This window comes from Ostrinia furnacalis, unplaced genomic scaffold (genome assembly GCF_004193835.3).
Source record: "Ostrinia furnacalis isolate ACB-3 unplaced genomic scaffold, ASM419383v2 OfSCF1919, whole genome shotgun sequence".
Taxonomy (NCBI): domain Eukaryota; kingdom Metazoa; phylum Arthropoda; class Insecta; order Lepidoptera; family Crambidae; genus Ostrinia; species Ostrinia furnacalis.
In genome coordinates this window covers 161,336-177,085 of record NW_021132158.1, presented here as the reverse complement: position 1 = coordinate 177,085, position 15,750 = coordinate 161,336, and the positions used below count along the sequence as shown (strand labels likewise).

The 15,750-nt window shown below is 35.9% G+C and overlaps 2 protein-coding genes and 1 non-coding gene across 3 annotated transcripts; 1 reads left to right on the top strand and 2 right to left on the bottom strand.

Annotated features, from left to right (window-relative positions):
* Positions 1-758: 758 nt before the first annotated feature.
* LOC114354132 (uncharacterized) lies at positions 759-6,801 on the bottom strand (the record flags this gene model as incomplete). The annotated part of the gene is made up of 5 exons (XM_028306388.1): positions 759-975; positions 1,274-1,496; positions 2,418-2,637; positions 3,017-3,168; positions 6,690-6,801. Coding segments are annotated over 5 exons (924 nt in total), but the record flags the coding sequence as incomplete, so codon positions are not given.
* TRNAI-AAU (transfer RNA isoleucine (anticodon AAU)) lies at positions 2,056-2,129 on the bottom strand. Its single transcript has one exon. It is a non-coding gene; the product is annotated as a tRNA-Ile (tRNA).
* A 1,964-nt stretch (positions 6,802-8,765) lies between the features above and the next one.
* On the top strand, positions 8,766-12,480 carry LOC114354130 (uncharacterized; the record flags this gene model as incomplete). Its single annotated transcript, XM_028306386.1, has 5 exons — positions 8,766-8,877; positions 9,578-9,729; positions 10,290-10,509; positions 11,686-11,908; positions 12,261-12,480. Coding segments are annotated over 5 exons (927 nt in total), but the record flags the coding sequence as incomplete, so codon positions are not given.
* Between the last annotated feature and the right edge of the window lie 3,270 nt (positions 12,481-15,750).

The window sequence follows — 15,750 nt, the reverse complement described above, 5'->3', positions numbered from 1 at the left end:
TAACGACGTGATTACACTATTATCGGCTCCTACAGTTAAGTGCAGTGATTAATGCTCCCAGAATGTATATTATCAATTAATAGTTATCCACAATTGATTTGAGTATTACCAATAATTTAACAGACTGGACCAAAAATACCTATAATAATGGCTGTTTTTCGCGTAAGTCGGCATTTTGGTATTGAATAAAACATTTTATGGTGACTGATGTCAATGATTTATTCGTTGTAAAGTGTACGAATATCACCCTCTGGCCACGTGGTCCTACTGCTTTTGTCCTACCGATCGAAAAACGTTAAGGCTGAGTTGCACCAACTAACTTTGACCGTAACGATAACCGGTGTTTATTGTATGGAGTTTGACCGATTTAAAAAGTTAAAGTAAGATGGTGCAACCCAGCCTAACTTTTTTTCCGGTTAAAATATTTTGCACAAACAATCTAAAAGACTAATTCTCATGAAAATATTTTAACCCATTCAATGATCTCCAATACCAATTAAAAAATATTAATTTATAAGTAAATTTTGTAATGAATGGGTTCCAAAACTACGGGACGGATTTGAAAATTTATTTCACCATTTGAGTTCAATTTTTCTTTGAGCAAAAATACCCGTGCGATGTCAGGGCGGGCCGCTAGTCGATGGTATGCAGATGGAGATAGATCTACGCAAGAAAGATAATGCATCATATCCAAGATCTTTAAAACTGAAACTGACTGCGAGTTAGTGATGAGAACCAATGGCTTGAATGTCTCAAAATCACTTTTTCTTCCCAAGAGGGAACAAATCACTTTGAATCTGCCAGAGAGGAATGTAAGGATAATTTCCTCCTCCATCGGAAAACGTTCCCAAATTAATGCTCCATTCAGGGTAGGCGTATTCATAGTATTCTCCTCTTGATATGTTGGCAAATACATTAATCCAATCTACATAATATCTGAGATCTGTGAACACCATTATCCGGTCTTCGTTATATCTGGAAAAAAACAATGCCTAATAATATAATCAGCGATAACGTAAAAATTACACAGGAATATGAACTTTTGAAAATATTTGGGTCAGTCGTAGGTTTGTATCAAAGTCCTCACATCTCATCCTTATCTGGTAACTTATTCTACAGGAACACGACCTTTCTAATTCATCAGAGGCAAATGGAGAAATTGACTTAATACTCTTCACGCCTCGTCAGGGTTGGGAAAGCCTGGCGTTCGTTAATTGTCCCTTAGTCGTCTTTAACGATATCTACGAAATTATATTAGCAAATAAATATAAACCTTATCTCAAAACACCCAACTCCAGTAAGATAGTCATCATCTCCAAATATCGTAAAAAGTCCACCACCGTTGGGTACACCAGAAAATCCGTGGCTATTCTTGATACATATGAACTTGCCCCACCACTTCGGAAGGTATTTTGAACAGTCTACGACTTCGTCCTTTGTTTGGTTAGCGAAGAATATCTTGTAGTTTTCTGCTATATGCTCGAGGTACTCGTATCCTGTGAATGCCATTATGAAACTCATAATCACGTAGGTACACAATAATTGAAGTTTATCATTATTGCAATTATATTTTTCGCCTCGCTTGCATTCTCAGCACTTGCCACAATGTTTGTCTCGAAGCGCTGGTAGGTCCCAAAAGATAAGGAGACATGTAAAGTGCCCCTTAAGAGCTACCGTTTTAAAATTATTTTTGACGTTCATAAGTACCAAAATTGTGGTTCAAATTGAATAAAGTATTTTTGATTTTCATTCTCATTTGCTCTTTTTCGACAGTTATTTGGCAACAAATGCTCCCGAAATCTGCTTTGATCTAATTATGAAACCGAATATCCAACACATACATTAGAGGTGCCTAGCTATCAATGGTCAATCTCAGACTATATCAATAAATCGGTGGAGTAGCATTAGTATTACTATTATTTTTTCAATCCTACTTTATGTAACTATATTTTTTGAGCGAGTTAAATTCTAAAAAACATTTATGTAGGTAAGAATCATATTAGTATTTTTACTAGATGTTTGTGAAATTCAGGTATTTAATAAAAAAGAAATATATGGCCCATGAGGGGATCGAACCCGCGACCTTCGCGTTATTAGCACGACGCTCTAACCAACTGAGCTAATGGGCCCATACTTTAAGCTCCGTTTTATATGCAGTTGTTATATTAGTAAGAAAAAACTGTGCTCTTGAAGGAACTTTATAGTATTTTGTTATAAAAGAGAGTATATAAACATTAATGTAAGCCTTCTTTTCTTAACGCAAAGAAGAAGAAAACGCTTAGTCGTTTTCAAAAATAAGTAAGGGCCGAAAATGGCCTTTACTCTTTCGAGAAAATAATGCTTTTTTGCTCGACTTGGCGGGGAAATGCTGTGTTCCAGGGGGCAAATCAAGATTTCGTACTTTAAAAAACACTGACCTGACCCCGCAAACCACAGCCGCTCTTCAAGTTCATCATGTTTTCCAATAAGCCACGCTCTGTATGGGTAATGATAACCAGTAGATTTGGAAGAGTATACGTAGATCTGATCCATGCTGTGTATCACGGATACGTCGTGACGAGGCACGTGCACCCCCCGCGGCCCATGCCAATGCTCAGGATTTTCGCTCTTTGGGAATAATCTTCTGAATCGCCATACCTATAAGATAAATTGAAAAGTTAAAAAAATAAATTAATAAAAACAAGTTCTAGTCCATAATAAGAGCCCAACTGGAAAGAGTTTGTGTGTCCGTTTAGTGATAATGTTCCAATGGCCACCTTTCAGCTCCATCATCAGACCAGTTCCATGAAATCATAACATTGATTGTCATTCGAATTGTGAATTAAAACATGTATTGTGTGGGTATCAGCTCAACCGATTGTCAGGAAAGACCTTAAAAGTTTGCAAGATTCGACCCAAATTCACATTACAGTACATTGTTAAATTACGATTGTAAAAATACAAGATTCGTTGCAACAGCTAGTGTTTTAAAGGTTTCTTGTAAACTATTATTTTAAGTACTTTTTTCATTAGGTACCCGGTATCTATAAGGAGTAGTATGTAGTCCTTCTCTTCCCAAGCACCATATCCTTACGTCTTTCATTCTGGCATTGTATGGTTCCAAAAAATTTGCCGACGTTATGAGTGTTCTTCTATTCATCAATGCTGCTGTACCGAGTGGCAGAAAGTCTGAAAAAGTGCATTATTTAGTTATACTACTTTAATCTTTTTTAATAAGTCTTTAGGTGAGATTAAAGTTATAATTTTAGTGCCGTTCATTTCATGAGAAACTGTGTCGATGAGATTTAGGAGCGTTTACGCCGTTTGGCGCAAACAGTATTTTTCAAACTCGTTAATATCATCAACCAGTTATACTTGAATGTCATTTTTAGAGTAGTTTTTTTCCTATAACATCATCACAAACTATTTAGAATTAACTGTTTTAGATTTCGATGTCTCAAATAGAAAATTTGTCTGTCTGTTCCCTTGTGAAGGCATGATAATCAAAACCTACTGGAGTACTTCTCATTAATCTTCAATCATGAAATTGGCCCATGTAAGTGACCAGTGACTACGTCTTAGATCCGTAATGTCAAATACTATGATTTTTTTATTTGCAGGCTATCGAGGCTGACATTCCTACAAGTATGGTTATTGTCGGTCATATTTAATTATGTAATAGATTTTCAATATTTTTTGATCAAATTATAATCCTCAATAACCATAACACAGCAATGGGATGTATTGTTGACAATTTAGAACCATTGAAGGAGCATAAGGTGGGCTTGCAATCAACATTCAGTTTCAAATGCAATATTAATATTAATTTATAATAATAAATACTACAACTATTCAGCTCCAATTATTCAAATTTGGATAATATGGATGTAAACCGTGGCGCAGTGACTGGAGCTATAATGAATGGGTTTGGAAGATCAAACTTAAACGAGTTGTTGGTTTCAATTTATTCGCCAGCACTTGCCCAAAATGTTTATGCACAATTAATGATACGATCAAGTAGCGAAATGGTGGAAAGCAGCCGCTGAAGAGAGTATGCAAGAGGCTGCTAAGGAAGAAGCTGCTGAAGCTATTGCATGTGGCGATGTTAAGGACGGTATTCACGTTCTTACTGTCATGGCTGACTGCTGTTTGGTCGAAAAGATCATACAAAACCAACTATTCTGCATCGTCGGGTGTGGTAGCTATTATTGGATACAAAACTGGGAAAATTCTTTAAACGGACGTAAAAAATTTATATTATGTGTAGTTTGTGCCCGAGCAGCAGTCAAAAGTGAACCTCCTGCAGAACATGAGTGTCATAAAATCATACTGGATCTTCAATCAGTATGGAACAAAGCGTCATAGTCGAAGGTATTGAGTGTTCTGTTGCAAGGCAAAACGTGATTTATATGCGGTACAGTAACGCGAACACATTAAAAAAAATATTAGTAAGCAGACCGTATCCCAATTATCAAGTTAATAAAATAGAATGTACCAATCATTTGCTCCGGAATTACAGTGGAAAGATTCTCAATGTGAGCAAAAATACATCCATTCCTCTAAATGAAAGAAAGTTACCGTCGATCGGCAAAAAAGGCTTCGCAAAGCCATCACATGTCATGTGCAATTCGATTTCGAAAAGCGCAAAATTTAACTCTTACTAAGCAGATTAAAAATCTAAAAAAAGATATTTTAAATAGTTCAGTGCATATCTTCGATTACACAACGCCTGTGAGAGTTATTACTGTACAGAAAGCCGGAAAGCTGAAGAGAATTTGGTTCCCAAAGTACTTTCTTTGTTAAATAAAATAATGATTCAGACGGCTCGAGCTCAGATCGCATTTCATTCCAAAAGTTTACTTCATAATTTAACTAACAACAGAGCTTTGTGGCAAAGTAAGTCGGTAGCAAGCGGGTCAATTTTTCGCAAAAAAATCTTAGAAATGATGTCATGCCGCAGTTGACTATTTTAATTTTGCAAAACCTCAGCACGCCCCATTTACAAAACCAAATTTTACAATAATCAAGTGGTACGCTTGGCGGCCACTTATGGCCAATGGCGGCTGCGTAGATGAAGTAAAACGATGTACTATGGTGATATATAACCAGAACTGCGATGGAGAAGTTAAAGAAGGTATGGAAGAATCGCATCATAACCAAATCCACCAAAGTTAGACTGGTGCGAGCGCTTGTATTACCCATTTTTATTTACGCAGCAGAGACATGGAAATTACGCGATTTGGAAACGAGGAAGATAGGTGCTCTAGAGATGTGGTGCTGGAGGAAGATCAATGTGTTTACTGTTCATACTCCAGGAGTTCGGTACAGTCGTAGTACAGTTGCGCATACTGCAATACTTCGGACGTGTCTCAAGGCGGGGTGATAACTCGATAGAGCGACTAGTCGTCCAAGGAAAAGTCGAAGGAACCTATGCGCTGGACCGACCAAGTGAAATCGGCAGTGGGAGACGGCGTATGTGACTGCACCAGACAGTCTACCAACAGAGAGATGGCGGGAGAATATTGAATGTTGAGAAAGTTGAATTGCGAAGTTTAGTTACCTAGTTACAGCATCATCCTTCGGCAAAGTGCGTAAAAGAAGACAAAACATAAGCTCCGCCCCACTAGTAAAAAGTAATTTATATTCTTATTCACTGGATAGTATTAAAGATGCCTTGTTACAGCATCATCCTTCGGCAAAGTGTGTAAAAGAAGACAAAACATAAGCTCCGCCCCACTAGTAAAAAGTCATTTATATTCTTATTCACTGGATAGTATTAAAATTATAAAGCATGGAAAGATCAATGAAGCAAATAGCAATTGCAATACGCTAAATTGAAGAACAACTAATTAACAGTATCGGTAAATGTGGCCTATTCATTGATGAAAACTTCTTTTTTCTGGGAGCTTCACCCGATGGAATTTTTGTGGAAGGACTTATTGAAATAAAATGTCAGATTTCTGCATTCAAAAGAAAATAAAATTCTGGAATTCTATCGGGACTGTCAACTTTCGTCACGAGGGGTTTTATCAAGTTCAAGGACAGTTACATATACCTAGACATACATATACCGAGGAAGAATTACGTTTGCTTCCCATTTGGACGGGAAAAGAATTTCCCTTGAAAATTGAAAAAAAAATAAAACACTCGACACGTTTCCCTTTGGAACAACAAAATGGAAACCAGATTAATAAATTATCATACTGAACGTCTACTACCTGAAATTGTAGACCCGCGAAAGTCCCGGTCGATGCCGTTCAGGTAGATCCTACTAAATTAATCAATTAAAACTTTTTTGAATAAGATTAAGAATATTTTATTCTACCTATTCTATTTTGGACATATTCCACTTTGAACACACGCCCAAATAGCAAATGTACAAATAGCACCTGGCCTATTCCACTTAGAGCATCTATCGATATTTTGGGCAGATGCTATAAGTGGAATTAAATTTATTTTTGCGACGCATTCCACTTAGAGCAGCCACAACACAGCAGCCTAGTGCTGGCTGCAAAAAAACATCGAAATAGCCCTAGTACTTTTGGGGTGAAGTTAATAACTTCCTGTCTATAAAATAAGCCAAGATTTGGCACACGATTTGAGAATTCTGCAACTAAGTCAGAGGTTTACGGGTTTGATCTTTGCACAATACATTTATTGATTGGGTGGGGGGCGTCAATCGCTGTGTTAGTAAAATTATATTTAAATACCTATTGATATCCCGCAGACGGCATTGAGTCGCCTGTTCATTCTGATGGTATACCAGTCCCAGTTGGAGAACCAAAAGGCTAAGTTTTCAAACTGAGTTATCTGCCATCTAAAAAAAATACAGAATCAATGAATTTTTCAGGTTTTAAAAATGAACGACTATTATGATCATATTGGACAGGCTTAAAAAAATAGCTTTGGCGAATATTCAAATTCTTTGTTGTTATACCCTTTTTAGGGCACTAATACCACGGTCTGCAGTAAGCTTCGGACCTGGGTATTTTTGTGATCATAATAGAGTTTCTATTCAATTTTACCTGAAGAAACTCTGACGTGGAGTGGTGTCTGTTCTGATGAAGCTAGGTGTAGTAGTGCCCACGTCCCAAAAGCAAGTTGCGTGGTCAAGAAACAACAGTAGACTGCAAGCTCTATAAAATACCAAGATTTAAGCCCAACAAAAGAAATATTTCCGGATCAGATTTTTCTGAACATGTTCCGGACTCTTAGACCTTTAAGTTCGTCGCACATTTATCAACCCGGAACGGTTTATCTATGTTTGGACTGCAAACATTTAACTACTATCTATCTGGATATTTCTGAACATGTCCGGACTTTTAGACTTTTGTCCGGATCTGTATAGTTAAGTCCGGTTTTTGACATAAATGAATAACTATAGGCATTTTTTAATTGAAGGGTCTGAAGGCTTTTCGTAAGGAATTTTCAAATTTAAATGGTGAGAGACCGATCTTTCCTCAAACAAAAAACAATCACAGTGAAGTAAATATTTGAAAACTTACTTCATGAACATGGTGAAAATTTTACAATAATCAAGTGGTACGCTTGGCGGCCACTTATGGCCAATAGAGCACTATTCTTTTTATGATCAATTGTGTTAAATCTTTGAGAGCAAACCTATCCCGTGTCACAGTCAAAATAATACTACTTTAGCCAAACTCTAAAAGGATGTCACTGCATGCCAAAAATGTGTTTATGCAAAAATTATTATAAACTTTACTCATTGCAAAACTATTGAGAACATTGTTTTGTAAACAAGTGTTTCATCATGTTATAAATACAAGAACAAGTTTAGTATTTCACTCATGCTTAATCAGAGAGTGTACGTATAGTAACATTTTGATGTATTCAGAAGAAATAATAATAGTGCTATATTCACCATGTTTATGAAGTAAGTTTTAAAATTATTCACATCACTGTGATTTTTATTATTTTTCTTTTTGAAGAGAGATCAGTCTCTTACCCTTTAGAATTTAAAAACAATAATACCCTGACACTCCAATAAAAAATAAAAATATCACCTGTAGTTATTAATCCAAGTCAAAAAACGGACAATTGAAACTACGAGTATAGAATTCCGGATAAAGGTCTAAAAGTCCGGAACATGTTCAGAAAAATGTGATCCGAAAATGATTTTTGTTCTGGGCTTAAAATTTGGTATTTTTATAGAGCATGCATTCTCCTATTGTTCCTTGACCACGCAACTTGCTTTTGGGACGTGGGGACTACTACACCTAGCTTCATCAGAACAGACACCACTCCACGGCAGAGCTTCTTCAGGTAACATTGAATAGAAACTCTATTATGATCACAAAAATACCCAAGTTCGAAGCAAACTGCAGACCGCGATGCTAGTGCCCTAAAAAGGGTATAACAACAAAGCATTTGAATTTTTATCGTCAAAGCTATTTTTATGCCTGTCCAATATGATCAAATATCTACTACGAGCCCAAAAAGTCGCAAGCCCGAAACTAATTGCAGACCGCAGTGTTAGTGACTTAACCCTTAAAACGAGCATAGCAAGTTAAAAATTTGCATTGTCTTTGGACCTTTAAAACAAGGTCTGAGGTTAAAACAGTGGTAACATTTATTTAATAATAACATCGTCGCTTTTCTTTATTAAGTGTCATAAAAAATGCATAACATTAAAGAATTTAAATTAAATCAACGGAGCTATTTTCATTCACCTCCGATATAATCATAAAACCACGACCTGACCTAAAAATGCATTGAAATCTAACACACATTTATATTATAAACCTGAAAAATCATTAATTCTTTTTTTTAGATGGCAGATAACTCAGTTCGAAAACTTAGCATTTTGGTTCTCCAACTGGGACTGGTATACTATCAGAATGAACAGGCGATTGAATGCCGTCTGCGGAATATCAATAGGTAGGTATTTCTTAAATATTATTTTGCTCTCAATTTTATTTTTCGTTAGTTCTGTGCAATGACCGAACCTGTAACGTATGACTTCGTAGCATAAATTCTCAAAATGTAAAGTGATAAATCGTTGTGATTTATTTCATTTGTAACTTGTGTTCAGTAAGTATAAAGTTCAAAATTATTACCTGATTCGTACACGAATTCAGATCGTCACTAATTTAATTTGTGATACCCAATGTGATACCGCGCATATTTTCACACTAGTCTGCGAAAAGATCGGTGTGCCATAACAAAACCCAATTCATAACAACTGAAACAGATTTGTAACATATTTTTGTTTCTTTCCATTAATGAAAATGTAGGGCTACTAAATTTTTTGATCTAGCAACGAAATATTAAAAGCTACAAAGCTTTTCAATTACAGTATGTGTTTTTTAGCTCTCTTTGAAGTTTCAAGGACTTGCAAAAGAGTTTAATAGTTTACTACAACTATAGTTACTTTTTTTATTTCGAAAGTTTGTGCATTTTAAAAGTTCCAATTATAAAAGTACGATACTTACTTACTTTTGTAGGTCAGTGTAAATTAGGAATAATACATTATGTCACATAATTATATCCCCCTTCCCAAGAAAAAAAACCTTTTAATCTCGTCAAAAGACTTATGTAGATTAAGATATAAAATTTTAACTAATGCAATCTTTTTCAGACTTTCTGCCACTCGGTACAGCAGCATTGATGAACAGAAGAACACTTATAACGTCGGCAAACTACTTGGAACCATACAGTAACAGGATGAAAGACTTAAGGATATGGTGCTTGGGAAGAGAAGGACTACATACTACTCCGTATAGATACCGGGTACGTACTGAAATAATTTTTTTAAACCGTCAGCTGTTGCAACAAACTGTCTTGTTTTTGAAATCTTTTATTAAGGGCTGATTGATGATTTTATTTTAACTGAAGAATAAGTTTGGCACATTGACAGTTTTAGTACGGGAAAAATGTCAAAATGACAAGGTTATTCTTCAATTAAAAGTTATCTGACGATTGAAAAATCAACCCTTAACTTTACAATGTATTCGTATGGGTCAAATCTTGCAAGCTGAATTAGACTGACCTCCTGACAATCGATTGAGCTAAATATCTATAATAATTTTGTATATCTACACGTGTTTGATTTCATAATTCGGATTACATCCTAGACTACATCCCACTTAACATCAGGTGCGATTGTGGTCAAATACCTGCCTTGTTATGCATGAAAAAAAACAATGAAATAATGATTTCAAGGACCTAGTCTGATGATGGAGCAGGTAGGTGGCGATTGGAACTCTGAGACGAAACAATGAAATCATTTCAAGTATAGGCTCGTTAGTATTGTTTTTAAAGATGATTTTTTTATTAATAATTTCAATTAGGTATGGCGATTTAGAAGATTGTTTCCAAAGAGTCAAAATCCTGAGCATTGGCATGGACCGCGGGGGGTGCACGTGCCTCGTCACGACGTATCCGTGATACACAGCATGGATCAGATCTACATATACTATATCAAATCCGTTAGGTATCATTACCCGTACAGATCGTGGCTCATTGGCAAACATGATGAACTTGATGATCGGCTGTGGTTTGCGGGCTCAGGTTAGTATTTTTATGTATCAACACAACAGTATTAAATTAATTTCTGAAAGATTTATTTCTTACAAGGTGTACCATCTGTAGGTAAATCTGTAAAGGACATCATCCATTTTGGTCCAAAATCAAAAGTGCCGGCCAAAAAATAAAAGTGCTGTATTCTGATACGTCCGCCTTACCATTTATTACTATGGCACCAAAGCTGTAGCACCACTGTGCATCGTAGTATTTGAGTTCTAAAAATTATATGAAACGACTGACTTTGATCTCAAATACTACGACGCACAGTGGTGCTACAGCTTTGGTGTCATAGTAACAAATGCTAAGGCGGACGTATTCTGTCAGAATACAGCACTTTTTTTTATTGGCCGACATTTTTGATTTTGAACAAAAAATGTATGAATCGTCGATGAATTTTAGATCTCAAATACTCGACGCACAGTGGTGCTACAGCTTTGGTGCCATAGTAACAAATGCTAAGGCGGACGTATTCTGTCAGAAGACAGCACTTTTTTTATTGGCCGACACTTTTGATTTTGAACAAAAAATGTATGAATCGTCGATGAATTTTAGATCTCAAATACTCGACGCATAATGGTGCTACAGCTTTGGTGCCATAGTAACAAATGCTAAGGCGGACGTATTCTGTCAGAATACAGCACTTTTTTTTTTATTGGCCGACACTTTTGATTTTGAACAAAAAATGTATGAATAGTCGATGACTTTTAGATCTCAAATACTCGACGCACAGTGGAGCTACGGCTTTGGTGCCATAGTAACAAATGCTAAGGCAAACGTATTCTGTCAGAATACAGCACTTTTTTTTGTTGGCGCCGGCACTTTTGATTTTGGACCAAAAATATATGAAACGTGGATGATGTCCTTTTGCTGCGTATTTCTCACTTAATCAGAGTGTCGTGCTAATACTAATAACGAGGTCGTGGTTTTGATCCCCTCATGGCCCATCCTTTGTACTTTTGGTACAGAGGTACCATGATGTTGGACTATGACGTATAAGCATGGTGAGGTACTTTTGAAGATATTGAAGAACCTTTTACCAAATAACTGACTGAAAAATTGCAATGGAGCTGCTTTGTATACGAGGCGAAAATTATTGTAATAATGATAAACTTCAGTCAATGTAATTTGTGTGATTGTGAGTTTTCATGTTTGCATTCACAGGATACGAGTACCTTGAGCATATAGCAGAAAACTACAAGATATTCTTCGCTAACCAAACAAAGGACGAAATCGTGGATTGTTCAAAATACCTTCCGAAGTGGTGGGGCAAGTTCATATGTATCAGGAACAGCCACGGATTTTCTGGTGTACCCAACGGTGGTGGACTTTATACGATATATGGAGATGAAGACTATCTTACTGGAGTTGGGTGTTTTGAGATAAGGTTTATATTTATTTGCTATATGTATAATTTCGAAGATGTCGCGAAAGGCGATTAAGGTACTTTCTCTCTTTCTCAACCCTGGCCAGCCGTGGGAAGTTTAGGTCAACTCCACCATTTGCCTCTGATGAATTAGAAAGGTCTTGCTCCTTTAGTGGAGAATCAGTGACCTGATGATGATGATGAGGAATATTATAACTATTTTAGTTTGTATTATGGAACGACGCCTAAATTAATAATTAATTATGGATGTAAACCTGCAACTGACCTAAATATTTCAAATGTTCAAATCATATTTTTCATTATTTTATTACTTTACCGCTGATTTATTATTGTTTCTTTTTTTTTTCTTCAGATATAACGAAGACCGGATACTGGTGTTCACAGATCTTAGGTATTATGTTGATTGGATTAATATATTTGCCAACATATCAAGAGGAGAATACTATGAATACGCCTACCCTGAATGGAGCATTAACTTGGGACTGCTTTACGATGGAGGAGTAAATTATCCATACATTCCGATGTGGCAGATTCAGAACGATATGTTCCCTCTTGGGAGGAAAAAAAAGTGATTTTGAGACATCTAACACCTCGGTTCTCGTCACTAACTTTTCGTAGATCGTTACAACCACACAGTAAACTGTACCCTTAATGTAATTCCCATACCATTGAAATCTCTGGAAAGAAAATTGAAGTGAGTGGGTACGAGTAATGTAGCGTCACTAAACCAGCTTACACTTCTACTGTGATTGCCAAGTTGTGATGGCACAATTACGAGCTTTCGTTTCAAATGTTTATTCTATCTGCCATATTTGAAAGGAAATGTAGACTTAAACAGTTTTAAGTCTACATTTCCTTTCAATTTCAATTCTTTTTGATTTTTGTTCAAAAATCAATAAATATAATTTTGCATGATCGTATTACCGGAATTACTGTGTACCTATGTTACGTGCAATGCTAATAAAATCTAATAAAATCGAATTTATCTTTTTTACTTAAATTGGCACTAACTTAAAAATTATATAGGTACCTACCTACATAGTTACGTTTGGTATCTTGTACTTATAGATGAAACAACCAATTGATTAAAAATGAAATTATCCAAAACATAATCTAATAATAATAGTTTTTCTTTAAATACACCTACTCACGCCTTAATATTTAACAAAACATTTAATACAAAAGCATTTAATCTCTCCGTTTAAAAGAATTCTTTATGAAAGTTAGCTTTCAAGAGAAAAACATGACTTTCTTTTCTAAACAGTACCTATCTTAGCGGAGCTTTAATAGATCCGATTATTGTTGATACCCCATCTCAGCTACAACGAAATTGTTTCATTCAATTATTATGCGGACTCTGTGACAGTATGGCGGCCTAATGGCTTTGACGTAGATTGCCGTAGTGGACAATTGAAGTGGCAAAATGACAGGATGCACAAAGTGAATTCACAGTGACTTGTAAGACCTAAGACCTCGCGATAAATCACAGGTCAAAAGGTAGTACCTAAATGATTGAAAAAGGAAGGTAGAAAGGATTCAATTTCCCTGCAATTCCCAAAAATTCCGCTCCTTGAGAAAGCTCCACGAACCAACATCTAGCAAACCGATACAACCAACGATCGAAACAACCAAATCGACAATGCGAGACAACTATTGTATATAGATGTAAATGGTGTCAAAATTTTCAAATTTTTTATTTCATATGTTCTATACTTTAAGATGTATACTAGGAAGACACTGGCTCCTGAAATTATAGTTTTATAAAATGTCACAATGTTACATCAATAAAGATTTATATTTCTACATTTTCTACATGAACCCAGAAGCAACGATCGAAAGCGAAAGAAATAAAATATGTTTGGTGTTTTTCGAATTAATTCAAAAAATCAATACCAAAATACGTCATTATGACACATAGCTCACGAGATCACACACATCAATGCTCCTGAACCAAGAGCATGATTACGTTCGTTGGAGCATGGGTGTGTATGCTGATTGAAAAAATAAAAATTCTGATTGGAACGAGGATATCCCGCGGGATTCCTTTAATATTACTCCATGGTAAATATTTTTGAGGGAAATGCGTTAAATGCCTTCACTGAACCATTTGCCAGATGGAGAGATTGGTAGTTCAGGGCAAGGTGGAAGGCAAGAGAGCACGCGGTCGATCGCCAACCCGCTGGATAGACGCCATCACAAAGGCTACTGAGTCCATCATGATCCAGTGTACTCGCGACGCCTCTAACCGTCAGAAATGGAAGCACATCGCAAGGAGAGCTACTCTCGGAGATGACACGAACACCCCACCATCTTCATAATAATATGTTTTTTTTAACAATCATTTTAAATCATTAAAAAAATATTTCTTATTGAAATATGTTTAACTCAAAATTCTATGGTAAGTAATNACTAATAATTCTAAATATGTAAAAGCTGTAATTGTTATAGTCTAACTATTGTATTTGTATTTGGGGACATAGTGTGGTGCTTTACAAGTAGCAAATTTAAGACGTTATTGTTAAATTTGAGGAGGAGTGTTGAAATACATAAAGCACAACACTATGATCGTCAATTGATTTGCACTTCACTAGTGTCAAAAATTTTTCCTCTTCTCTCTGGTCGCGCCGAGCGTCCCACCGGTGTTAATTTGTATTAATATAAAATGTGCTGAAATAAAAGCAAGTTGATCTACAAACAGTTTATCATTATTCTCAATAAAGTATGTAATCTGTAAGTCTAGATATTAGCATGTCACTACCTTGTTTAATATACCACGCAATTTCGTATACCCATTATGAGATACACTATACAAGAATGCATGGTAAATTAAGTGAACTGCTCCTGAATCGAATGTACCTACTACTGCTATTTCTATTTATTTATATTAACCGGCAGACAGTGGTGACTGAGTTTGTTGCGGCGCTTCTTCTCAGCACTTGCCAAAATTAAATGTTGGTCTCGAAGCGCTGGTAGGGTAGAAAGATTATGAGACATGTAGAGGCTCCTTAAGAGCAATATGACGATTTGTAAGAACTATTTATTAGTCTAAACAAATAAAGAAATTTTGACTAAAATCCGCCTTAAATGTAATAATTTATTATTTCTGTTTTGCCCCTTTTATTCAACAGCAGTCTTAAGGAAAACGAAGAAATAAGGTTAAAACATTATTTTATTTCGACGTCATTGTAAATAGGTAAGAAAAAAGTTAGTGTTTCAAAGCTGTAAATACTTCTTTAATTGCTATAGATTTTTCCAAAAAACTGTGTTTGTTCATAATATAGTGCAAGCAGGAAAGGAACACGAAAAACACCAAGATGCAGGAATTTGGCAAAATACCTCACTTATTAAGAGAACGCTTATTCGCTGATCCCCAAACATCTCATTTTAATAAAGGCCTGTCTATTCCCCATCTTAATTCCTCGCCTCTATAGAAGTTCTGAACAAAGGGTCTGTCTGTGTGAAATATAGTCGCTCCATTGTCCAGCCGTTTGATATATTGACTCCTATCTCTGGAATAGTATGAATTATGCCTTGAAAAGAATCGACGTTTCTTGGATTTTTGGAATTCCGTAGCCAAATGGCAAAATAAGTTGCCCTTATAGATTCGTAATGTCTGTCTGTTCGTATGTCACAGCTACTTTTTTCCTAAACTATAAGAGCTATACTGTTGAAACTTGGCATGTAGATGTATTATGTGAACCGCATTAAGATTTTTACACAAAAATAGAAAAAAAAAATTGCGAGAGACACTTCCAAAGTGGTAAAATGTGTATATGTGTGTGTGTGGGTGTGTGTGTGTGTGGGTGTGTGTGTGTGTGGGTGTGTGTGTGTCTTCTTACTTC